Below are 27,147 nucleotides of genomic sequence, written 5' to 3'. Positions count from 1 at the left end.
TCACATCCACTTTCCTGCCTTCCTGATCAAGAATTGATCTATCTCATCTGAAACATACACAAGGACTCTGGGCCACAGTTCTCTGTGACAAGAAGTTACAAAGATTTACAACCCTCTGAGAAAAGAAATTCCTCCTTGTCCAGATCTTGAATTGGCACTCTCTTACTTTGATACTTATTTTGGCTGATCTGTCATTTCTCATTTCCACTTTACTACATTTTTGACATAAGCCTTGATTCCCGACTGAACACGAATCTATCTCGGCGTTAAAAATACACAAAGACTCTGTCCCCATAGCTGTCTGTGACAAGGAGTTCCAAGGCTCTCAACCCTCTTAGAGAAGAAATTCCTCCTCATCTCAATCTTTATTCAGAGATGATACTCTCTGGTCCTAGATTCTCCCTTGAGGCGAAACAATCCTCCTCGCATTTACCCTGTCAAGCCCCTTAAGAATTCTAAATGTATCAATGAGATCACCTCTCAGTCTAGGCGAAAGTGAGGACTGCAGATGCTGGAGATCAGAGTCAAGGTTAGAATGGTGCTGGAAAAGCACAGCAGGTCAGGCATCATCTGAGGAGCAGGAAAATCAACGCTTCGGGCAAAAGCCCTTCATCAGGAATACCTGCTGCCTGACCTGCTGTGCTTTTCCAGCACCACTCTAATCTTGACTCACCTTTCAGTCTTCTGAACCCCAGTGAGTAAAGTCTCAACCTATTTAACCTTCGCTCATAAAACAATGCCTGCATACCGGCAGCATTTTCCTTGTGAACTTGCCCTGAACTGCCTCCAATGAAGTATTTTTCCTCAATTAAGGGAACCAAAACTGCCCTCAGTCCTTGAGATTTTGTCTCACCAGTACCTTGTCCAGTTGTCTACAGCCTTCCTTTCCAACTGCCTTGAAATTGGTGCCAACATTCCCTTAGCCTTCCTGATTTAGCCTCACACGCTCATCCAGGTTTGCTGAAAGGTTAGTCAGCTGCTGAACTGAAAACTTCTGTCAACGAGATACATACTGAATACAGTATCCGAGCTGGGGCAGTCTTGCCTCTGGCTCGATCTCAGTTTGATAGCTTGAAGCTCATTGTGTATTTGCAGCTATGTGAGTGAGTTGCCTTCTTTCTGCTTTTCCCACAGATCAGTATAGCCACACTGAGATTCTTTGAACAGCTCTTACAGAAACCTCAGGAACATATAATTTATAACCTTGTGCTACGGAACTTGACGAGCCGCTGCTACATCGGAAACAGTACCGGACATGAGGAAAGAGCTGCAGACAACGAACAGCTGGATGAGATGGAGTAAGGGGATTCAAGTTGACTTGACATTGCAATGTGGCTACAGTGATGGTGTGAAGTTTGGGTGGTTTTTAACCAGTTTGCTTAATTGGCAAAACTTCTGGGTCTAAGCTAGGTGACGCACCTCAGTTTGTGCTTTTGCTTTTAACTCGTTGCTTTTCCCTTTTTGAACTTCAGGTGCTGGAGCTTTGCGAAAGGCTGCTGTGAGTGCTGCTCACACTGTGCCAAAATCAACTCGACCTGGCATGTGAAATATATTAATAGGAGTGTTAACATAAACTTCGCATGCAGTCCATGAGATTTTGTCTTGGAAACTGAAGTGGCCCCATAAACATGAGAAGCTTGGACAGATGTTTAGTGCACTGAACATCAGGTCCTTCTTGTCAATCAGCTTCGAGTGTGTAGATAGTGATAGGCACCTATGCAGTTTTAAACCATGGTTTCCTTAACCTTAATCAGGATGAACATTGCATTGGATGACAGCCATAAATTGGTGGTGGTTGGGGGGGGGAGCTATTCCTTGATCCAGTGCATCCAACTGTCAGATTACCAATTTTAGTTCCAATGCCTGTCCTATGTCATTACACACTTTCATGTTTAGCATATAAATAGAGAACAGTGCCATAGATAGTCACGTTTCAGGCTAGATACTGATTTTTTTTACAGAGCCCGGCAATTTTTATTTAATCATGATATATGGGTCCTGCCCAATCCTAATTCTCCTTGAGATGGTGGTGAGAAATTAGGTGACTGTTGGACCATCTCAGAGGGTAACTGAGGATTATTCACATTTGTATGCATCTGGAGTTACATACAGGCCAGATTTCCTTCCCCAGCTCGCGAAGTTACATTTGAAAGGTGCCTGTGTATTATCAGTTCAGTAAAATAACCACTATCTTGTGCTACCCACTTACGGTGGAGTGGAATAATGTCATGGAAGGTGATCCATTGGGTCAGACCCAGAGAAGTCAAACTCCATTCATTTTATTTTTGCAGAGAATTTGAAGAAGAAGATCCTTTCTTCACTGACATATACACAGGCGGCAGATTCCCTGCTTCTGACTGGCTTGTTCCACCAGCAGCAATGCAAAAGACAACAAAAGCTGATGGGAAACCAGAGGTTAACAGAATAGTCAACAGGTGAGTGCCAGATCTCAGCTTCCAGCTCCCTGAAAAGTGAGGACCAGATCTTAGCTTCCCATGCTGTCATACAGCATGGAAACAGAACCTTCAGTCCAACTCATACATGCCAACCAGATCATCTAAACTGATCTTGTCCCATTTACTAGCATTTCACTCTCAACCTTTCCTGTTCATGTACTCATCCTGTGTCTCGCGTTGCTTGGCAACAGTCCCAAGGCCCTACCATTAAGTGTATAAGTCCTGCCCTGATTTGCCTTCCCAAACTGCAACACCTCACATTTATCTTAATTATAACTCCATCTGCCACTCCTTGGCCCTTGGCCCATCAATCCCTTGAGTAGATGCCCACATGTAACTCATTCCTGGATATATGTTGTTCTCCACCTAAACCACTGCTGATGCTCTCAATTAGATTCCAGTCTGTTACTCACTCTTGGGTATCTGTTATTCTCTATACGAACACCCCAAACTTCTCAATTAGATTCCAATCTGTAACTCATTCTCCAAAATTTGTTATTCTATGCGTGTTGTTTGTAATCATTTCTCTGTGCCATTGTGTGTTCAATCTGTAATTGTCTATCTGTGATCATTTGTGTAAGAAAGATTAGAGTATCATCCAGGAAATTCTAGTTTGGTACGAGAGAAGTGTGGCCTTGGAGAGAGTCAGATAGGACTCAGTCCCAGAACACCAAAAGGAAAGACTAGCATCTTTCATGAACACCAAACACTCCAAAGTACTTTGTAGCCATGAAGTATTTTTGAAATGCAGTGAATTATTGAAAATGTAGCAGTCGATTGCTGTCAAACTCTGACAATTAGCAATGTAATAATGAGCAGATAAGCTGCTTATGTCAGCTTGACTAAATATCAGTCTGGACACCAGGAATTTCTCCCCTCTTTAAAGTAGTGCTAGAGAATCTTCTATGTCAATGTAAGAGGGTTGATATGCCCTTCTTCGTCATCCACAGCCAACACCTCCAACAGTGTAGTACCCGCTCAGTGTTGCACAGTGTGTGAGAGCCTGGACTTAAGGTGTTGAAGTGGAACATTAACCCACAACCTTTTGTTAGCAAACCAACAGTTCTGCTCACTGCGTCATAGCTAACACTGAATGGGAAAGACTAAAAAGCAAAGATCCAAGTCCTCAACTGGTTCCGCTGTAAGAATTTAACTTGTGTGTATTTGTGTTCCAGCTTTTTGTGTCTCGTTCCTGACACAGTGAAAACCTCTCACCTTGTGGCAGGCTGTGGGTACGACACATACCTCGTGGATGCACATCGAATGGTAAGCCGATTGTTTGCCTTGCTGGTGAACAAAAATGGTGTCTATTCCATGCAACTGAAGTTTCCCTGTAGCCTTGTACAAACAATTAAGAAGTAAAATTCGTTCCCAATGTCTAAAACAAAATGCTGCAATTACACACTCCATCTTTGGGGAATTGTGCTAGAAATGTACTTCTGAGATAAAGGTCACATTCCAACAGCAGGGAATGAACATGAACCTTTCTGCAACAATGTTGGTACAGCCTATACTCATTACAGCAGCACCTGAAACAATGCAGCATCCCACACAAGTTTGCCAGGTTATGCTATTCAACGTGTATCCGTGTTGTCCTGAGACTCTTGGTTGACCTTAATGTTCTCTGAGCAATTTACAGCTTATGCTTACGAAAGCCTCAAGTGTATGCTTCCAAAGATAGGATGCATCCTGCTGACATCATGTAGATTTCCAGGCTATATTCCTGTTCTGTGTTCTGTAGTTCCAGGGTTGCTGTGTCAATGCCAAGGACTGGAAGTGGCCACATGTCCCCAGCAATTTGGAAAGCTGTGGCTCAGGCGGGTCATTTTACGAAGGTCATTTCCTGAAAGTCCTGTTTGACAGAATGGCACAGATCTTGGATCAGGTAACTATCAATAGAAAAGGGACAGCAGAACTTCAGCTGATTGATTGTCACAGGCTATAAAATGATGGTTTGCGTACTTCCTGGCCGTGACTCAGTGCACAATCCATTCCAGATTAGATTCTGCAGTAGGGTCACTTGTGGCTCAGTGGGTTGCATTTCAACTCATTCAGGAGGTAATGGATTCAGGTCCTACTCCAGAGACTGAAGCATAAAATCCAGTCTGATGCTCAGTGGCATACTGAGGGAGAGCCATACAGCTGTCAAAATCCTTTTTCTGAAGGTAGTGTTTCACTGTCAGAGATCAGGATTGAGAGTGTAGTGCACTGCCAAATGCTGTGACTGAGGAATTCCGTACTGTCAGAGACTCAGTTCTGAGGGAGTTGTTCTGTTATAATGCACATCTTGTCAATACAAAATGGCTAAAACGCGATTGGTGAATTATGGACGTTCTTTGAAAAACACACATCCTGCTGAACGGCTATCGCAAATTTCTATTAGTGATCTTCTCCAGTGCGATTTTCTCCAATGGTTTACAATAACACGATTTTGTATAGCGTGATGTTGCAGAGGAACACAACGGTCGCATTATAGCAGAATGACCTGGACCTAGAGAATGCTGCATTGTGGGAGCACTGCCATGTCAGAGTGCAATTGCTGGGGAATGCTGCACCATCAAAAAGTCAGCACCGAGAGGGCACTGCTTTGTCAGAGGGCCAGTACAGAGGGAATACAACTATTATAGATACTGAAGCACCAGCTGCCTTCTGGTGGATGTCAAAGATGAGACATCACTAATTAAGAGAACAGGCCAGAAAGAGATTAACTGGCCATTATCTCACTGCTTTTCATGCACGCAGATTTGTTTCCAACAACTGTGACTGCACTTTATTGGCTGTTAAGCACTTTGGGATAGCTTGAAATCAAGCAAGATGCCATAAAATTCAATGCCTCTTCCCTCCAAAGACGCGTACTTTCCATACAGGTGTGGAAGGGCCAAAGGTTCCCTCAGCTTCTACTGATCAAGAACAAATGATATTTATAAATTGCCTTACCCTGAAAGAAAATACATCCCAAGTGCTTCGTAAAGATAATGAAAATCTTGCATTCAATGAAATAATTTTTTGCACTAAATAGTACTGATTACATCTATTATTATGGTCTTAACATTTTCTCTTCAGCCTTATGACCTGAATTTGCAAGTCACATCCGTGATCTCGAAAGTAGCACTTTTCCCTCATCCTCACCTCCATGAGTATTTGCTGGATCCATACATTAACCTCGTCCCTAGCTGCAGGTCTCTCTTCTCTATCATAGTCCGGGTGAGTACTTGATCTGTTACCTCTCCTTTGTTCCAATCAATCAATCAATCAGTCATCAGCAGCCTGGATGTGCTGAAGATTAGATGAACAGGCAGCTGTTAACATGAAACAGACTGAAGTTACCATTATAAGTCAGTAGGACAGTCCAGTTGCACACACAGTGGGGCAAACAACCCAGCGTCACAAACTTATGGCAAACCGAAATTGAATTCTACACTGGTATCTGATCAAATAATCATGTTTTATCATGTAAAGACCCAAATGGATCCCTCTCCTACCACCTCTACATGCTCATGACTTCAAAGTCACCTGAAATTCTTGACTTCACAAAACATTAAACTGAAGTCCTGTCTGCCCTCTGGTGGATATAAACAATCTGATACCTGCACGGGGAAAGATTTTCCTGGTGTCCTGGCCAATAATTCTCTTAACTCACATTTAAAGATAGATTATGTGGCATTATCTTAAAACACAACCTTCTCAGGACAATAAACGCAAGCTTCACTTACATCCTGAGAATGATCATGGAAGAAAAGTGTTGGATGCTATCTTGTGAGAGTAACTGTGGGTTCTCAAAATGGAATGGTGGCTCAATGGTTAGCATTCCTTCCTCACAGCGCCAGGCATCAGGGTTCAATTCCACCCTCAGGCGACTGTGTGGAGTTTACATGTTCTCCCCCTGTCTGTGGGGGTTTCCTTTGGGTGTTCCAGATTCCTCCAACAGTCCAAAGATGTGCACGTTAGGTGGACTGGCCATGCTAAATTGCCTATAGTGTCCAGAGATATGCAGGCTAGGTGGATGAGCATGGAAAATATAGGATTGTAGGGATGAGGTGGGAGGATTCAGTTCTGGGTGGAATTCTCTTCTGAGGGTCAGTGCAGACTTGATGGGCCGAATGGCCTGTTTTCATACTGTGAGGAATCGATCACTGCAAGATAATAACTATGACTAAATGGTAACACAACTAGGTGAGCAGTCTAAACACTTCTCTGAAGAGACAAGTTCAAATCCCATAACAACTTGAGGATTTTAAGTACAAATGAATAATAAATCTGCAGTAAAATTATAATCTTATTACTCATGATAATGAAATTTATTTGGTATAATAATCACACATCATAACCAGTCCAGCCTAGCCTATTTGATACCAGACCCACGCAATGTGTTTCGACTCTTAACTGCCCTCTGAAATGGAGAGCAAACCATGCAACTGTTCTGAAAAAGTACTGTTAGCACACTAATACTGCATGGACTTAAGCGAATCAAGAACATGGTACACCACCGCATTCTCACAAGCAATAAAGGCTGACCGCACCAGCGATGCTCACATCATCACAGTGACTTGAAAAGAAAATCAGTCACCCAATCAGACTGATGCTGTAACGAAACTCCCATTCTCTGCTTGCCTCAGGTAATAGGAGATCTCATGCAGAGAATCCAGAGAATCCCACAGTTTCCTTCCAAGCTGCTGTTGGTCAGAAGACAGCTGATGGGATTGGAACCAGAAAGTATGTAAGTGACATGGAATTTTTCAGCACGTTCCTAATGTTCAGGAGCTTCAGCCATTTGCGAGTTCATGTGTTTAGCTTTGTCAAAGCAGATATTTTTCATACACTTTGATTTATTTAACTAATGAATCATATAAAGCTAGCATCCAAGTTCAGTTGGTAATACAGAATGAGGGCCTTTGTTCCAAAGGGAATAGAGTGCGTAAAGCAGAACGTTTTTCTAAAACTATATAAAGGACATTTGTCACACCACAGCTAGAATACTGTGAACAGTCTCAGTCCCATTATCGAAGGAAAGATATACTGTCTTTGGAGGCAGTCTGGAGGATTAGTCTGGGATAGGGAAGGATTTTGAATGGAGGTGGAATGGTTTGGGTTTGTATTCGTTAGAGTTGAGGAGAATTTGATTGCATATGACTGTCCTCTGTCCGCAAACCCCCATTCCTACTCCACTTCTCCTCAGTCTACACATCCTCACACTGGCCCCTTCGTTCTGCAAGCCCAACCCCGACTCTGTCTCACTGCAGTCTTCAAGCTTTAGTCCAATTCTCAAGATGAAAGCCCAAACCCAGCTTGATTTCTGCACCACAACTTTCAAATCATTTTTAATACTGGTCAGGTTTGAACACTTTGACTAACTGTCCTTGCCAATTGGTAAGGGAGCTGATTCCTGCTTTATCAGGATGAACTAAAGGGTATCATGAGAGCAGAGGACAGCATTGTTTACATTTGTGATTGTTCATCTCATGACCTGATTTAAACATTTAATTAAATTGATTTTTTTGATTTGTTAATTTTGCAGGGTGGATCATGTCACAATTCTGAAGGGTGTCATTGTCCTGGAAGAGTTCTGTAAGGAGTTAGCTGCAATTTCATTTGTTAAATACCCATCCGAACCAGATTAAGACTGACTGCGTAGCTCTTTCTGAAGAGACCGGTGAAGTGGAACTGGAATGTTTCCAGCAAACACATTGACAACTCATCTCTCTTCTAGTTCCCCTTTTTATGTTCAGCTGAGTTTGATCACCTGCTCGTGAGTTTACAACACGTTTCTTCTCATCCTCTTCAGAATCCGACCTTAAATTTGAACTATGGAATTACCTGTTCCTCCTGTCAGCAGGACACAATTCCGAGATGGAGTCCTGTTAACAGGATAAATCACCGCTGGAACCTGAGTGTTATGTCTGACTTGCACTTCCCTTCTCATTCTTGTCACCTTCAGCCATGCACTATTTCTGCTTTCCACTTGACCATGACTCAGGGCATGTCAGGTACAAGGTTCTGTTGTCATTGCTTCCAAATATTTAATGGGGTGAAAGACTTTGACTTTTCTAAGGTTAACATAGGTGTACACTTTTCAGTTGTATGTATGGCTGATGACGAGTGAATCACATGAATACACCTGGGGTTTTGTTGTCTTGTTGTTTGTCGATAGATTCAAACCAGGAGGTAAAAGTGGACATATTTAAAAATGAGGTGCTTGTTTTATTGAGAATGATTCCTTCGTCAGAGCAAAGATATGGGGATTGGTGTAAGCTTGTCCAGTCTGTCTGGGAAAAGGACGATGAAAATGTTATTTTGACATTAAAATGTAAAAGATTTAATCTTATGCTCCTGAATTAAATATTTCGGAGGTGGTGCTGCTCGATGGTACCAAATAGATGGAGTGACCTAGTCAAATTTTATAACTTCACTGAAACAGATTTTCTGGCTCTCGAATCCAGTGACCGGCAGTCCCACTGGAAATGTAATATCTCCTGGCACCAGATTTCACAATGCACGTAACTCTAATCAGTCCAATTTACAACTAACAAATTAAAACTGTAGAGAGGGACAAAAATAACTCCAGTGAGAGTGACATTCTGAAAACAAATAGACTCGATACACCTTCTGCACAGCAACAACATACTAATTTACCAGCTAGCAGGAGTGTGGTAGCTTTCAGTCCTCATTCACCTCAGACACTCTGGACATAGCACAAAGAGGCACTGCTTCTCTGCAACAAGCACTGCCAGCATCATTGAGTGAGTGATTAGGGAGTACCATTTACAGGATGGCACGTGCTGACTTGAAGGCTGCCATCTCCTCGGGCGTCCTCAAGTACTGCTCAATTTCACTGTCAGATATCTCCTCCTCTCCCGTGGTTGGCTCAGTGTGGAGGGTGGTCTCTGCTTCTGGGCATGCCTTCTTCCATTTCCTTTGTTTGAGACATGGCGGGAGGAAGATTGGCATTGTGCGCTTCCGCCTTGACGTATCTGGGTGCTCCACAAGGGAGGGTACCATCTCCCCACTACCGTTCCCAGCCTCAGCCTCCCCACTCGTTTCTATTCCTTCACTTGGGTCTGTCTGCCCATCTGTGTTCTTTGTACTCGCGAGACTTAGCGTTTGCCTGAGTAACAGGGTACGGTGGCGGAGAATATCATCGGTATATTTCACCACAGTCTTGGCATCAAGCTGCTGTGGGACCAGCCAGGCCAGTTGTGATGCCAACGTGACTAGAATGTCAAGCATTTCCTTCACCCGCTGAGAGGCAGGTGGGGGCTGCCTGACTCCGGCCAACTTGCAGAACTTTCCCAGGCTGCACTTCAGACGGTGTCCAGGTAGCAGTGACTGCCAGGCCAGGTAAGCAGCTGCCGTGATAATAGGCACTGGGTGTCTCCCAGTCACTAGCCATGTCTCACTGGCCAACTCCACAAGCTGCATGGCACGTTCCACCACCTTGTCTTTATTCTCCAGAAACTGAGATGGGATTGATGCAGAATTCTGGAACAAATTAAAACTGCAGAGAGGGACAAAAACAAAAAACCTACAATTAGAGTGACATTCAGAAGAAAAATAGACTGGATACACTTACGTACAGCAATAACATACTCTGTTTTCCAGATTTCGTTACAGCTGAATTTCAGAGGGGAGAATGACTGTCCCCAACATCAAGAAGCCCTAACAAAACTCACCAGAACATTATCATAAGGAGCTGGTTGGAGTTTGAGCTTGCACAAAACAAGATTAGCTCTGGCTAATTGCAGGCCCACCATTTCAGGCCCACCAACCACAGGGTAGTGTCAAAAACTCAACCACCTTAAAATGCTTCATCCACAATTTTGATTCCATCATAAGGTTAGGAGTGGAATGTTCACTGTTGATGACTTAGTAACATTCCAAACTCCTCAGATACTGAAGCAGTCCATCTCCAGATGCAGCAAGTCCTGGACAAAATCCAGGTTCAGGCTAATATGTGGCAGGTAATATTAGCATTGATGGGTAATGATCATGTCAAACAAGTGAAAATCGAACCAGCACCCATTAGCATTCAATTATATCACCATCACTAAATCCCACACTGGTCAACAGAATACCCAGGATGTTGATATACACATTGGACTTGCTTAATAAATACTGGGGCTGCAGAGGTTAGGCATTCTGCAGTGAGAATCCTAAATGAGATGGAAAAGTCCACACTTGGTCTGGTTGGGCGAAGCTCCAACAATATTCAATAAACTTAACAGGATCAACAAGGAAGCAGCCCACTTGATTGGTACCACATCCACAAACATTCACCCACTCCAGCACTGACACTCAGGAGCAGCAGTGGACACCATCCACAAGATGCACTAAAGAAATTCAGCAAAGATCCTGACAGTGCCTTTCAAACTACCAACCACTTCCATGTAGAAGGACAAAAACAACAGATACACAGAACACCACCACCTGCAAGTTCCCTTCCAAGCCACTCACCATCCTGACTTGGAAATATATTGCCGCTTCTTCATTGTAGCGTGGTCAAAACCCTTGATTTTCCTCTCTTGCCGCATTGTGGTTCAAGAAGGCAACTCACCACCACTTCTCAAGGGCAACAAGGGATGAGACTAGTACTTTGATGAAAGGACTGTACATGGTTACTGATAATACATTGACGTGGGCTGGGAACTGACTTGCCAGAAAAAGCAAGACAGATCTCAATTGGTTGGGAGACTGGTCACCAGGATCAGCCCTGAAACGATTGCTCTCTCCAGTTTTTATTAACGAAGTGTAAATTTGCTGACAAATGAAAATCTTTGCGTATTCATTGATGGGAGGAGAGCTTCACTGGTTGGTTCAGCATTTATTACCCAGAGGGAGGATAAGAATCAACCACGTTGCTCTGAGTTTTGAAGTCACTTGTAGGAAGGACATTGGTGGACCAAGTGGGGTGTTTTCCTGATATTGATAACAGATTTATGATTATCATACTCTTAATTCCAGATCTTCATTGAATTTATAATTCACCATCTCCCATGGCGGGATTTGGACCTGGGTCCCCAGACCATTACCCAGCCATTCGGCAATGTGTATTTGAAATGTATAGAGTTATGCTTGATACACATCACACACATCATTCAAGAGAACAGCATCAAAGACAATGTATGAAGAAAGGAAATCTGGGTTCACATTGTGGACATCTCTAAAGGTAGATATAAATAATAGCTAGGGAACCTGAGTTTAAGGTGCATTCATCAGGTCTCAAAGACAAAAGTATTTTACCCATCGGCAAGACCTCTAAGATCTTGTTTGGAATCCTGCAAATACCTATTGTTGTTTTGGCCTCCTCACATTCGAAGTCATTTGGAGACTTTGGAGGTCAATTCACCAGTTTCCTAGTTTAAAACATTCTAGTTATTAAGAGTTGATTGTCGACACTTCACACAAGTTATAGACGAAGGGATAATTAAATCCAAATTTATCAAGATCCCGCAGGTGATTTTTATTTATTTCATTAATTTTGAATTGAGAAATGGAAATGACTTTGAAACAGCTTAGAGTTAAAAGAACGAACAAGTTTGTTTCTTTACAAGGTTTGAACTTACGCATCGATCCCAGGGAAGAGTTTTGTGTTTGAAAAGAAAGAGGTTGGCTATTAAGTGAGGTCAGTACCTGAGAATTGGTTCTGGCAAGTCTGGAGGAGATCCTGTGTACAAACAGCTGGGCAGTTGTTCAATAGTAATTGAGGCCTCAGGAAGTGTCATTCAGTCTGTCAGGATGGAGCTAGAAATAAAGTTTTCTTTTAATCTATGTTTTCTGAAACAGCATGAAGATTTTACATGCTTCCTGTCTAACCTATTGAACCAGCTTCAGGAAGCCCAAAGAGTGGAGAGTTGACTAAGAAGTATCGCTTCCTGTGCCTTGCTGAACTGATAAAGTGATCCTGATCAACATTTCAGAAAAATCAACTACTGGGTGCACATTTATGCCAGTGAAACAATGCCATTGAAATGATCTGATCAGTTTTGTTTGTTTTATAATGTATCCCTTCACTGTTCATTTGTCTGTCTTCACTGTAAATGGGATTAAAAAAAAGTTTGCACTTTAAGGCACAGACATTAAACAACATGCTGCTAAAGTTATTGTGTATTTCATGAATAATTAAGCCTTTTGTTTTTCGTACAAAACTAGGGTCTGGAAATTAAATTTTTTTCAGTCAATGTTGCTGGCTGACCAACATTTTATTGCCCATCCCTAATTGCCCTTGAGAAGGTGGTGATGAGCTGCTTCTTGAATTCAAGGACCTTGATCCACTGACATTGAAGGAATGGCGATATATTTCCAAGACAGGATGGTGAGTGGCTTCGAGGATAACTTACAGGTTATGGTGTTCCCACGGAGTGAGTGAATAGTTGTGGATGTTGTGCCAACCAAGCAGGCTGCCTCCTTGTCGATGCTGTCGAGTTTGTTGAGTGTTGTTGGAGCTGCTGCTATCGGGCAAGCGGGGAAATTTCCATCACATCACGCTTCGTGCAGTTCTAATCACCCTGTTACAGGAAGGATATTATTAAACTGGAGAGGGCTCAGAAAAGATTTACCAGGATGTTGCCAGGATTGGAGGGCTTGACTTATAAAAGTTGGCTGCATCGGCTGGAAATTTCTTGACTACAGTGTAGGAGATTGAAGGGGAGACCTTATAGAGGTTTACATCATCATCAAGGACATTGGTAAGGTGGATAGCAAAGGTCTTGTCCCTTGGATGGGGGAGCTGAAAACCAGGGAGCATATTTTTAAGGCGAGAGAGCAAAGATTTAAAAAGGATGTGATGGGAAACCGTTTTTCACCAGGAGTGCTTAGCGTGTGAGATGAACAATCAGAGGAAGTGATTGATGCAAATTCAGCTAAAACGTTTCACATACATTTGGCTAAGTAGCTGAATAGTAAAGGTTTGGAGGGATATAGAGTCATGGAGATGAACAGCACAGAAACAGACGCTTTCATCCAACTTGTCCATGCTGACCAGATATGCTGAAGTAATCTCGTCCCATTTCCCTCTAAAGCCTTCCTACTCATATACCCATCCAGATGTCTTTTAAATGTCGTAATTGTACCAACCTCCACCACTTCATCTGGCAGCTCATTCCATACACTCACCAGTCTCTGCAAGAAAAGGTTGCCCCTTAGATCCCTTTAAAATTTTCCCCTCTCACCATAAACCGATGCCCTCTGGTTTGGAACTCCCCTGCCCCAGGGAATAGATCTTGTCTATTCACCCTATCCATGCCCCACATGATTTCATAAATCTCTATAAGGCCACCCCCAAGCCTCCAACACTCCAGTGAAAATAGCCCCAGCCTATTCAGCCTTTCCCCATAGTTCAAACCCTCCAACTCTGGCAACATCCTTGTCAATTTTTTTTGAACGCTTTCAAGTTTCACACCAATCTGTCAGATATGGACCAAACGCAGGCAAGTGGGGCAAGTTTGGGAATATGATTGGCATGGACTAATTGGTCCAAAGGGTCTGTTTCCAGACTGTATATGGCTCTATTCACAAAGTTTGGAATTGGTTATTTATAGCTCTGAACCACTGGACTGACTGACTGGGGTGCTTGACGATTTAATGTCCCTGTGTTGTGAAGAAGAGTTGAAAGTCTGATTTGGTTTGGCTACCTATCTCCATGTGATAACACAGATGACAAAAAACCTGCAGATGTGGGAATCCTAAACAGACAGGCAGAGACTGGAAGAACATAGCAAGCATGTTCAAAGTGTCCTGAAGAAGGGTTACGTTCGAAACATCAACTTCTCCACCTCCCAACGTTGCCTGGCTTGCTATGTTCTTCCAGTCTCTGCCTGTCTGTTTTGTAATAAAGATGCCAGCATGGTTTTACCTGTGGTGGGGGAAATTGAACTTTCGTGAGACACAGCATGTCATTTATGGTGGTCAGGTTGTTTGAAATAGAGGGTCTTTGTTTGTTATTGTACCTCCAGTGCCCCTCAATCAGAACATGTGAGCTAAGCAACACCTCATGGAGCGATGGTGGGGTAGTAGAAACCACTAGCTGTGATCAATAGCACCTGGGTGCCCATAAATCGCATTAGCCTCAAAACTGACAGGAAACCCCATCACAGGCTCAGAGAATGCAGTGAACACATTCAATCAGGGATGTGGGTGGAAACAGGCACGATGCAGAGTCTGAGGACAAACCTGGGCTGTAGCGAGGGCAGGGGGATCAGGACATTATCAGGAAAGGAGGAGGAAGAAAAGAGGAGGTCATTTGTTCATTAACTCAGGATTAAACTGATCACTTGAACCCATTTTATGTTTGGATATTGCATCCTGAGCTTGCTGATGGGATTTCTTTCAAATGAGACTTAACTCATTGCAAATGACACCGTTGCATCGGGCAGCTTGAACCCAAGTGTTCTGCATATTTGTGACCCCCACCCACACAAGGATAGAGTACACCCAAAAAACAGGATAAATGACCCACAAGCCAGTGAAATCAGATATCCGGTTAGAGTGGGTGGGAAAGAGAACAACATCTGTGGCCTACAGAGGCAGAATGCCAAACTTACACAGACATTGTACCTGACTGCCTGTTTCTTACAATCCTTACTTATAGCAAAGCAGCTTTAATGAGTCTCATTTGCAGCAGTGAAGCTACTTAAACACAGTGGATGCTAGGTGCAAGTTCGAGGATAAAAGGTGGATATACTCACCCATCACAGTGAGTTTTCACAAGATCCAGAAGGCTGAGAGTTGGAATATCCAATCTTAACTCTTTCAGCAGGTGCTGGTAGACAGTGGAGAACAGGGTGGGCTCCACGTGAAGCAGTGAGCAGATGGTACTCAGGGTCAGAGGCCAATTGTGCTGGCGACAGGAGATGTGAACACAGCAGCCCACCAAGGCTTCTTTCTTCTCCAGAGTGACATGCAGGAAGCTTTGATGTTCATACGCTTTCAGATAAAGCTCGCTGGCTGTGTCTTCGACAAGTGGACGTACTCGCAAAATCCGACACAGGTCGTGTACCCTCTTCTGACCTGGACAAAGAGTGAGAGAAGAGAGAGAGGTGCAGATTTGGAGAACGACCAGGTTAGAGCAGTAGCGCCAGGAAACAAGTAGTAATAATATAACTGGCAACACCTTGTACTCAGAAACAATGAGGGACTGGCGCACTATTTAAAGTCAGGGCCAGTTCTGCACTGTGGCAGCTACACTGTTGAAAGTGACTATTTCTGCCTGAGACATTGATACCCTCGGAGATGGGTTGTAAAAAATCCCACAACATTATTTGGAACAGCTCAGAAGTTCTCCAATGTGAGTGAACCCTCGAAATCAACAGCAATGAAAGCTGGTCAGTTTTGTATTTGAGAGAGATTGCTGTTCACAACTGTTTCTAAATTACAGTAAGACCTTCACTTTAAAAAGGCAAGATCACATATGTAAAACTAAGGAGGTCTCCAATTTCCTTTGTTTTGATTAATTCCAAATATTTGTCAAGGCTGGGTAGGTCATCTCCCTCTTGCACACACACAAAATCCCTACTTACCTTCCTCCAAGTGAACAGTTGAGATAGTGCTGCCAATGAACACTTCAGCTCTCAGCCATCAGTTCATCTCCCCTCAGGGACCAAACACTGACACTGAATCAACATGATTTCATGTCTAGCCTCAATGTATGGTGCATGTTGTTTTCAGACAGATAACATTACCTTCCGAGTGTCCCAACCTCAAACCATGGCTTTAGAACATAGAAAAATACAGCACAGAACAGGCCCTTCGGCCCACAACGTTGTGCCGAAGATTAATCTTAATGTAAAATAAAATAACCTAACTGACGCACCACTCAATTCACTGCTGTCCATGTGCATGTCCAGCAGTCGCTTAAATGTCCCGAATGACTTTGCTTCTACCACCATCGCTGGCAACGCATTCCATGCATTCACAACTCTCTGCATGAAGAACCTATCTCTGACGTTTCCTCTATCCTTTTCCCCTAATATCTTAAAACGATGACCCCTCATGCCAGTCAATCCTGCCCTGGGGGAAAGTCTCTGACTATTGACTCTATCCATGCCGCTCATTACGCTGTATACCTCGGTCAGGTCACCTCTCTTCCTCCTTCTCTCCAGCGAGAAAATTCTGAGCTTAGTCAACCTCTCTTCATTAGACAAACACTCCAGCATCCTGGTAAACCTTCTTTGCACCCTCTCCAAAGCCTCTGTGTCTTTCCTATAGTAGGGCGACCAAGCCTGGACACAATATTCCAAGTGTGGTCTCACCAGGGACTTGTAAAGCTGTAGCAAAACCTCACAGCTCTAAAACTCGATTCCCCTGTCAATGAAAGCCAAAACAGCATATGTGCTTTCTTAACAACCCTATCCACTTGGGTGGCAACTTTGAGGGATCTATGTACATGAACACCAAGATCCCTCTGTTCCTCCACACTGCCAAGAATCCTATCTTTAATCCTGTATTCAGCATTCAAGCTCGACCTTCCAAAATGCATCACTTCGCATTTCTCGCTTTGAAACACTTAGTACAATGTTAGTGACCAAAGCATAAGAACGGTTCCTAAAAAACATCAGTTGTAGACAAAGGATGATCAAACCAAAACATTAATTTCTGGTGAGGGCTTGTGACCTCTCCTTTCACTGTTCATATCTTACCTTGTATCTGGTTGCGACAAGGCTTTTTCACCTCTGCCGTGCTCTCACTATATCTCACTGCTGTGAAAAAAGATAGAAACAAACAACGTTCAACAATGCCATTTAACATTGAGACATGTATACACCTTTCCCCAGCACAGATCTTCTTCCTCCATGTGCACGTTCTCACTGGTACCCAATGTGCGTGTCATTTCTCCTCCCCAAAATGTCAAGATATTAATGATACTTTGGGTGGAAGAGAAGATGGAGTTTGAAGCTTAATTTCCCAAAACGTTAAAAGTGATGCCTCAACTTCGGAAGACTGTTCAAAAGCTTAATATATGTTCTGGTAAGAGGAATAACATAGGACAATTAAGGTATTATTCAAGTTTTGCAGAAAATTTCCCTCAGACTGCACTATGTGCAGTTCACCTAGGGCACTGTCTTGTGTAATGAAATTATGTTACAACCAGCGATAGTAAGCCAAATTAAAATCAGCCTTAATTATCACTGGATTTACAACAAAGTGAAATTAAACTATTTAATGACCCTCAAAATTGCCCAATTGTTCCCAAGCAGACTAGAGAGATAACACATCTTGGACACCAAGTTTATAACTTAAACAAAAATAAACAATTTATGATTAATCCCATAACTTGGGCAGGACAAAACTAAGCAAGGTAATTCTCATCAGTATATGACTGAATAAAAATCTCCTTTGATCATAATCACCACTCTAACACACAGAGACAGACAGTTCTGAAATAAACCACAAACAAAAAAGGAATTATAATTTGAATGATTCAAAAGGGATCCAAGGGCAATTTTTTTCATGCAGCAGGTGCTGCATGTATAGAATAAGCTGCCAGAGGAGATGGTGGAGGCTGTTACAAATACAACATTTAAAAGGTACCTGGATGGGTACATGAACAGGAAGTGTTTAGAAAGATATGGGTCAAATGCTGGCAAATGGGACAGGATTAATTAAGGATATCTGGATGGCATGGGGCGAGTTTGACCGAAGTGTCTGTTTCCATGCTATATATTTCTGACTCCACCAAAGCAGAAAATGCTACAGACGTCTGGCAACATCTTCAGATGAAAAAGAGTCATAATCAATGTCAAAACATTAATTCTGTTTCTTTCTCCACAAATTCAGCCAGGCCTGCTGAGATTCTCCGATGTTTTCTATTTTTCATTTAGATATCCAGTGTATGGTTTTATTTATGAATGAAGAGTTTTGACTTTTCTTTCATCATTATTATCAAGATTGAAGAGTTAGAGTTAAAAAAAAGCATAAAGAAATTGAGAAAGAATGTTTCCAGTGATTCAGAGCCTGCAGCAAGAGAATGCAGGTTAGAAAAAGAAAAATGTTTATCACAAGAAGCAGAGAGGGGCATTTAAAAATTGCATAGGCAGGCTACTGAATAAGCGTTACGAGCTAGTCTATATTTTGGAGACAATTCAAGTTTCTCAACCATCGTGGCAATCATGAGCAGTAGGCATAGCAAATCTTCCCTTCCCCCAGATATTTAAGAGGGATGAATATAAGCTCTGCTGGTCCAATGGGATCCCCTTATTTCGTGTGTATTGCTCAAGATCAGGGAACTACTGCATGAATCATTCAGAAGTGGGGTGGCACAGTGGCTATCATCACCCGTGTTTGATTCCGGTCTCAGGCACTTTTTTAGATGAGATTCCCTCAGACCATTTGGCTCACATCGACCCTCCAAAGAGTAACCCACCCAGACCCATTTCCCAACATTTACCCGTGACTAGCACGATGGGCAATTTAGTATGGCCAATTCACCTAACCTGCACATCTTTGGACTGTGAATTGAATTGAACTGAAATTTATTGTCATGTGTACCGAGGCACAGTGGGCTGTGGGAGGAAACTGGAGCGTCCAGAGAAAACCCACATCGGCACAGGGAAGAAATGTGCAAACTCCACACAGACAGTCGCCCGAGGAGGGAATCGAACCCAGGTCCCTGGCGCTGTGAGGCAGCAATGCTAACCACTGGATCACCACGCGACCATAGGTGCCACCAGGATCCAGGTGACTGTCTGCGTGGAGTCTGCACATTCTCCCCATGTCTGCATGTGTTTCCCGCTGCCAAAGTCCAAATATGTGCAGGTGGACTTCCCAAGCTAATTACAGGTGGGGGAACTGGGTCTGATCTCCAGCATTTGCAGTCCTCACTTGCGCCTAGTTGATTATAACCTTACTGCAAATCCACTTGCCAGGATGCCAACCTTGAAGAAATTCTCTTCTCTCTACAAAGATCTCAGTGAGTCTCTCTCTCTCTCACTGCAACCCCCAGGTCATCTCCTCTGCCCTGAAGCACTTCAACTGTGTCCTGAATCAGACTTGACTCTTAGATACCTTCTCCCCAGACCCACCCCACTCCCATTTATCTCTCCACCCCGGAGGCTCCCAGCCTCATTCCTGATGAAGGGCTTTTGCCCGAAACGTCGACGTTCCTGCTCCTCGGGTGCTGCCTGACCTGCTGTGCTTTTCCAGCACCACTCTTTAACCTAGACTCTGATCTGCAGCATCTGCAGTCCTCAGTTTCGCCTCGGAGGACGGTTCGTCGGCTGGTCGGTGCAGACTATCTTGCTGCACCGTTGGGACTCTTGTGAAGGATGGGGCTGGTACCTTGGGAGAAAGTCTCCTCGGAGCGTGTGGTGGTGAGCAGCCCCTCGGTCAGCAGGAAGCCACACTCGGTGCACACCAGGTGGCTCTGGCTGTAGTGGGAATCCTCGACCACCTCAGAGGAGCCACACTCCGGGCAACGGCCAGGCATCTTTCTGGAGACCGAAAAAGAGAACAAGTTGAGTCACTGAGAAAGTGCCAACAGACAGACATGCAATACACAGAGCAGGAGAGGCTAGTCCCTTGTTGATGGAGAATCCGTCTCACCTCGAGGTTGAGAAGATTCAAGGCCTGTGCTGCCACCTCCTTGGCTCGGGGGGTTGGATTTGAAAGGCTGGGAAAGGAAGCAGAGTCCTCCTGATCTGGTAGGTGGGCAGCCCTCCTGGAAGCTGTGAGGTTTGACTGGGTTTCTCTCCCTCCCACTCACTCACCCCGGCCCTGTCAGGGACGGACGGGGGATGGAATATTGTGTGGCACTCCCAGCTCGAGGAGCGGGAGCTGCTGCTTGGACAGGGGACAGGGCTCTCGTGCAGCACCGACAGAAGGTCCGACCCAGACCCAGACCCAGACCCAGACCCCGCCCCCCCCGCTCGCGGGGACAGGGGGAGAAAAACCGTCACACCAATTCAAACATTCAAACTCTGACCCGTTGAGGCGGCTCGAACTCCTGCGCAAGCGCGGTACCGCATTGGTACGAGACGTCACAATCGCCCCCGGATTCCAAACCGTTCCTCCTCCACCCCCCCGCCCCACCCATCCTCACCCTGACCCTCTCCCTCTCACCCTCCCCCCCCACCCATCCTCACCCTGACCCTCTCCCTCTCACCCTCCCCCCCATCCATCCTCACCCTGACCCTCTCACCCTCCCCCCCACCCATCCTCACCCTGACCCTCTCCCTCTCACCCTCACCCTGACCCTGACCCTCTCCCTCTCACCCTCCCCCCCACCCATCCTCACCCTGACCCTCTCCCTCTCACCCTCACCCTGACCCTCTCACCCTCCCCCCCACCCATCCTCACCCTGACCCTCTCCCTCTCACCCTCACCCTGACCCTCTCCCTCTCACCCTCCCCCCCCACCCATCCTCACCCTGACCCTGACCCTCTCCCTCTCACCCTCCCCCCACCCATCCTCACCCTGACCCTGACCCTGACCCTCTCCCTCTCACCCTCCCCCCCCACTCATCCTCACCCTGACCCTGACCCTGACCCTGACCCTCTCCCTCTCACCCTCCCCCTCCCCCTGAGGACCTCTCCTACCACTCATCCCTGACCCTCTCCTCCTCCTCCCCCCCCAACCCTCCCACCTACCCTTTCCCTCCCCACCCTGAGGACCTCTCCTACCACTCATCCCTGACCCTCTCCTCCTCACCCCAACCCTCCCACCTACCCTTTCCCTCCCCACCCTGAGGACCTCTCCTACCACTCATCCCTGACCCTCTCCTCCTCACCCCAACCCTCCCACCTACCCTTTCCCTCCCCACCCTGAGGACCTCTCCTACCACTCATCCCTGACCCTCTCCTCCACCTGCCAGTGAATCCACCTCCTGCCCGAGACCCCCTCATCCCCAATCCCTCCCACTCTCCCTTCATCCCCAAACCCACCCTTCCCCTCCCCAGGACCTCTACCACCCACCCATGACCCTCTCCTCCACCTGCGAGACCACCTCCTGCCCGAGGCCCTCTTGTCCCCAAACCCTCCCACTCACCCTTCCTCCCACCAACCCACCCTGAGGACCTCTACCACCCGTCCCTCACCATGACCCTCTCCTCCACCAGCCAGAGTCCACTCCTGCCCTCGATCCCCTGCTTCCTCAACCCACCCCCTCACCCCTTCCTCCCTATCCACTCACCCTTCTCCCGCATCCCCTCACCCTTCTCCCCCCCCCCCCCCCCCCCAAGGACCTCTACCACCCATCCGTGACTCTGACCCTCTCCTCCACCAACCAGTGAATCCACTACCTACTCTAGATCTCCTCCTCCCTAAACCCTCCCCAAATCCTCCCACCCACCCACTCACCTTGTCCTCCCACCCACTCACCCTTCTCATCCCCACCCCGTGGACCTCTACCACCCATCCCTCTAACCATGACCCTCTCCTCCACCAGCCAATGAGTCCACTTCCTGCCCTGGATCCCCTCCTTACTAAACCCTCCTACTCCCCCTTCATCCTAAACCCTCAACTCCCACCCCTCTTCTCCACACCCCCAGGACTTCTGCTTCCCCCACTTCCTTCCCCCCCCTCCGCAGCACCACCCCCAATCCCTCCTCTCTCCTCACCACTTTCCCTCTTCTTCAGATCACCCTTCCCCACCTCCCCAAACAGATGATCACCCACACAGAGGAATGAACCCTCCAGACCCCTCCCCCGTCCTTCAAGTAGAACGATCGCTCAAATATTAATGCGGAAACTCGGCTCACATTCTGGGTTCCAAATCCCAATTCAGCGGATCGTGGAATTCAAACTAAATTTTTGGAAAAAATCAGGCCATTTCAGAGTCGACTGTGGGTCTGGGGTCACATCTGGGCAACAATGGGTGAGGATGGGAGACTTAGTGAACCAGATGGGATTTCCCGACAATGGTTTCATGGTCAGCAGTAGAATCTTAATTCCAGATTCAATGAAATCAACTTGGATCACCCGTCATCAACCAAGGCACCAGAAAAGACGATGGCAGCCCTGTAAAATCTGCCTGACTTGAGAGAGCTGTCTCTCAGACTCATCAAGCAACAGCCTGACCTCGTCATACTCGAAACCATACCTTACAGATACCACCATAACCATTCCTGGATATGTCCTGTCCCACAGGCAGGACAGACCCAGCAAAGATGGCGGCACACAGCAGGGAGGGAGTTGCCCTGGGAATCCTCAACAGTGACTCCGGACCTCTTGATGTCTCATGGCTTCAGCTTAAACGTGGGCAAGGAAACCTCCTGTTGATTAACACATACCATCCTTCCTCAGCGGATGAATCGATACTCCTCCATGTTGAACAAAACTTGGAGGAAGTACTCAGAGTGACAAGGGTGCAGTGTGAACTCTGGGCAGGGGACTTCGATGTCCATCACCAAGAGTGGCTTGGTAGCAGTACTGCTGATTGAGTTGGTCAGATCCTAAAGGACCTAGCAGGTGGTGAGGGAACCAACAAGTGGCAAAAACACACAACCTCATCTTTACCGTGCACCCCCTTCTCCAGTACTCCATTCCCTGTCACGGACCTCCATTGCCCATTGTGGACCTCCATTCTCCCACCTCCACTCCTCCCCTCCCGCCCTGGACTTCCACTCTGCCACCTCTCCCCCACTTCTCCACAACTTGCACATCCCACACTTCCACATCCCACCCTTGTTCCACGTCCTGCCCACTTCCACTTCCCCTACCCTTGCCAACCTCTCTGACCTCGCCATCTCCCCACACCCCGACATCCACATGACCCCATCTTATCAATTCCACATCCCAACTTAAATTTCCTCCAGCCTTGACTTTCACTTCCCCTCCAGCTCCATTTTCCCCACCCAGACCTGCACATCCCCCTCCACATCCCGACCTCCAATTCCCCTGACCTCCACTAAGTCCACTTCCACTTTCCCTCTCGTTCCACTAGCCTCACTTGACTTCCAATTGCCCAACTGCCACCACACCCCCAGACTTCCATTTTTCCCCCAGCCCTCTGATTTCCCCACCAGACCTCCATTCCTCACATCCCTCCACTCCACTCAAGACCTCTATTGCTCCCAGGACCTCCATTCACACCTCTACCACACCCCATCCCCTCCCCAATTTCCTCTCTGCCCCCCAACTTCCACTTAGCCCCCCGACTTCCTCTTCCCCCCACAACTTCCACTCTGCCCATCCCAGGCCTTCCACTTCCTAACCACCTCTCTCCTTCCCCCAACTTCCATTCTCCCTGCAAGCTTTCCACTTCTCCTCCTGACTGCCACTCACCCTGAATTCCATGTCACCCCTAAAACCTCCATTTCCTCCCCCTCAGACCTGCAACCCTACCCAGACCTCCATTCATATGCCCGGGACCCAAGTGTCCCTCACCCCACCCTCCATATCTCCACTTTTCCTCACTGACCTCCAGTCCAATCCCTCTTCAACCTAGATCCCAAATCCCCAATGCCTCATCCCCTGGATCTCCCCTTGCACGTCCTGCACCAACATCCATTTGCTTCCTCATCCCTGGACCTCCAGTCCCCGCCCTCCAACTTCCACTTTGCCCCAAGATCTCCAGGCACCCATGACTTCTTCTCCATCCAACATCCACATCCCTGACGTATACCCACACTCCCCAACACCACGTACACCACCATGGACATCCACTTGCCTTCTACCCCCGCCACCCTTCTTCCTCTTCCCCCATTCCCCCCTCCCCTTAGTACCTCACTCTGTTACCCCACTCCACTCTTCACACCTCCCCCCCGCCTTGTCCTCCTCCATCCCTCCCTGTCCCCCTCCCCCTGCCTTGCCCCCTTCCCTCCCTGTCCCCCTCCCCCCACCTTGTCCCCCTCCATCCCTCCCTCTCCCCCTTCCTTACCCCCTCCCTGTCCCCCTCCCCCCGCCTTGTCCCCCTCCCTGTCCCCCTCACTGTCTCCCTCCCCCCGCCTTGTCCCCCTCCCTGTCCACTCCACCCCCACCTTATCTCTCTCCCTGTCCGCCTCCCTCCCACCTTGTCCCCCTCTCCCTGTCCCCCTATTTCCTGCCCTGTCCCCCTCCCTGTCTCCCTCACCCCGCCTTGTCCCCCTCCCTGTCTCCCTCACCCCGCCTTGTCCCCCTCCCTGTCTCCCTCCCCCCACCCTGTCCCCCTCCCTATCCACTCCACCCCCACCTTGTTTCCCTCCCTGTCTGCCTCACTCCTGCCTTGTCCCCCCTCTCCTTGTCTCCCCCCCCCACCTTGTACCCCTCCCTATCCACTCCACCCCCACCTTGTTCCCCTCCCTGTCCGCCTCCCTCCCGCTTTGTCCCCCCTCTCCCTGTCCCCCACCTTGTCCCCCCTTCTGCTTTGTCCCCCCAAGCCTTGTCCCTCCTCCTCCAGCATTGTGCCCCCCACGAGCCTTGCTCCCCCCTCCAGCCTTGTGTCCTCCCCCCAGCCATGTCCCTCCCTCCAGCCCTTGTGTCCCCCCCTCCAGCCTTGTGTCCCTCCCTCTCCAAGCTTGTGTCCCTCTCCCTCCACCCTTGTGTTCCCCCCACCCGGCCTCGTTTCCCCACACCCCGGCCTCGTTTCCCCACCACTGGCCTTATTACCCCCTACCCACAGCCTTGTTTCCCCCCTCCGTCCCCTCACCTCCGGCCTTGTGTCCCCCCTCGGCCTTGCATCTCCCCTCTGCCTTGCCTCTCCCCGCCCCCTCCCCCCGCCGGCCTTGCAATTACCCCCCCCAGCCTTGTTTCCCCACCCCTGGCCTTATTCCACCCCCACCCCCGGCATTGTTTCCCGCCCCCCCGCCCTTGTTTCCACTCTCCGTGCCCCCACCCGTGGCCTTGTTTCCTGCCCTCCGGCCTTGTTTTCCCCATCTATCCCTCCACCCCTGGCCTTGTTTCCCCACCATTCCCCCCCCACCAGCCTTGTACCCCCCGTTCTTGTACCCCCCCCGTCCTTGTCCCACCCCCCCGGCCTTGTTTTTCCTCCCCATGCCCCCACCCCTGGCCTTGTTTGTGCCCCCCCCCCATCTTTGTTCCACCCCTACGTCCCTCCACACCCGGGCTTGTGTTCCCTCCACTCCCCGGCCTTGTGTCCCCCCTCCATCACTCCCCGGCATTGTGCCCCCCCTCCGTACCCCCCCACCCCCGGGCGGGGGGGAACACAAGGCTGGGAGAGCACAAGGCCAGGGGTGGGGGAACGGAGGTGGGAAACAAGGCTGTGGGGGGGGGGGTGAAGACACAAGGCCGGGAGGGGGGGAAACAAGGCTGGGGGTGGGGGAATAAAGGGGGAAAACCGGCTTGGGGGTAAACACAAGGCTGGCGGGGGACACAAGGCGGGGAGGGGGACACGGTGGAGGGGGAGCACAATACTTGGAGGGACCACAAGGATTGGGGGGGGGGGGGAACACAAGACTGTGGGGGGATCACTGGGAGGAGGGAAACAAGGCCGGAGGTGGGTAGACACAAGGCCAGGGTGGGAGGACATGAGGCTGGAGGAAGGGACAAAGCTGGGGGGTGGGACACAAGGGTGGTGGAGGGGGAGACACAAGGCTGGAGGGGGAGACACAAGGCTGGGGGGACACAAGGTTGGGGGGAACCGTGCGGGAGAACACAAGGCTCGGGGGGAAGCACAAGGCTGGGGGGAAACACCAGGCGGGGGAACACAAGGCTGGGGGGAAGCACAAGGTGGGGGGGAAGCACAAGGCTGGGGGGGAACACAAGGCTGGGGTGGGGGGACACGACTCGGGGGGCAAACACTGCAGGGAAACACAAGGCTGGGGGGAAACACAAGGCAGGGGGAACAAGACTGGGGGGGAACATGACTGGAAGAGAGAGGGGACACAAGGCTTGGGGGGAACACAAGGTAGGGGGAGGGGGAACACAAGGCAGGGGGAGGGGGAACACAAGCGGGGAGGGGTGAAGTGGGAACACAAGGGAGGGGGAGGGGGAGGGGGGAAACAAGGCCAGGGGATGGGAAACAAGGCCAGGAGAAACACAAGGCAAGGAGGGGAATACGAGGACCCCCACCAGCCTCGTGATCCCCCCCAGCCTCGTGTCCCCCCTCAGCCTTGTGTCCCTCCCCCTCAGACTCGTGTCCCCCACGTCCCGCCTCGTGTCCCTCCCCCCCAGCCTCGTGTCACTCCCCCACAACCTCGTGTTCTCCGCCCCAGCCTCGTGTTCTCCCCCGCTACCGCCTCGTGTCCCTCCCCCCAGCTTCATGTTCTCCCCCCCACCTCATGTTCTCCCCCCCCACCTCATGTTCTCCCCCCCCAGCTCGTGTTCTTCCGCCCCCACCGGCTCGTGTTCTTCCCCCCCCCCAGGCTCTTCCCCCCCCCCCCAGGCTCGTGTTCATCCCCCCCCCCCAGGCTCGTGTTCATCCCCCCCCCCGGCTCGTGTTCATCCCCCCCCCCCCCCCCCCAGGCTCGTGTTCATCCCCCCCCCCAGGCTCGTGTTCTGCCCCCCGCCAGGCTCGTGTCCTCCCCCCGGCCTTGTTTCTCCCCCCTCCCCAGCCTCATGTCCTGCCCCTCGTGCTTCCCCCCACCCCAGCTCGTATGCTTCCCCCTCGACCAGCCTCGTGTCCCCCCAGCTCCTCCCCCTGCCCCCAGCTCCTCCCCCTGCCCCCAGCTCCTCCCCCTCCCCTCTTCCCCAGCTCCTCCCCTTCCCCCAGCTCCTCCCCTTCCCCCCAGCTCCTCCCCCTCCCCAGCTCCTCCCCCTCCCCAGCTCCTCCCCCTCCCCCCACTCCTCCCCCTCCCCCCACTCCTCCCCCTCCCCCCACTCCTCCCCTCCC

The 27,147-nt window shown here is 48.5% G+C and overlaps 2 protein-coding genes across 3 annotated transcripts in view; one reads left to right on the top strand and one right to left on the bottom strand.

The window, feature by feature from the left end:
- LOC132837008 (FHF complex subunit HOOK interacting protein 2A-like) overlaps positions 1-12,508 on the top strand; it is a 28,459-nt gene extending 15,951 nt beyond the window's left edge. Inside the window, exons 11-17 of the mRNA XM_060856640.1 lie at positions 1,135-1,298; positions 2,292-2,435; positions 3,632-3,722; positions 4,198-4,341; positions 5,520-5,660; positions 7,073-7,173; positions 7,972-12,508. Of these exons, the coding sequence (XP_060712623.1) occupies positions 1,135-1,298; positions 2,292-2,435; positions 3,632-3,722; positions 4,198-4,341; positions 5,520-5,660; positions 7,073-7,173; positions 7,972-8,074 (888 nt within the window). The 3' untranslated portion in view covers positions 8,075-12,508. The remainder of the gene's footprint in view (positions 1-1,134; positions 1,299-2,291; positions 2,436-3,631; positions 3,723-4,197; positions 4,342-5,519; positions 5,661-7,072; positions 7,174-7,971) is intronic.
- Positions 6,733-20,392, bottom strand: LOC132837009 (transcription factor IIIB 50 kDa subunit-like). 2 transcript variants are annotated; one of them, XM_060856642.1, is made up of 5 exons: positions 20,365-20,392; positions 19,722-19,873; positions 17,084-17,143; positions 15,134-15,455; positions 6,733-9,948 (listed from the first exon to the last, which is right to left on the bottom strand). In XM_060856642.1, exons 2-5 carry the CDS (start codon positions 19,867-19,869, stop codon positions 9,216-9,218), a joined length of 1,263 nt encoding a protein of 420 aa, XP_060712625.1. In that variant the 5' UTR covers positions 19,870-19,873; positions 20,365-20,392; the 3' UTR covers positions 6,733-9,215. The 2 variants fall into 2 exon arrangements, with proteins under 2 accessions (XP_060712625.1, XP_060712624.1); XM_060856641.1 differs by lacking the exon at positions 20,365-20,392 and adding an exon at positions 19,986-20,338.
- Positions 20,393-27,147: the final 6,755 nt, after the last annotated feature.

This window comes from Hemiscyllium ocellatum, chromosome 48, assembly GCF_020745735.1.
Source record: "Hemiscyllium ocellatum isolate sHemOce1 chromosome 48, sHemOce1.pat.X.cur, whole genome shotgun sequence".
NCBI lineage: Eukaryota > Metazoa > Chordata > Chondrichthyes > Orectolobiformes > Hemiscylliidae > Hemiscyllium > Hemiscyllium ocellatum.
This window is presented reverse-complemented; position numbering and strand designations above follow the sequence as displayed.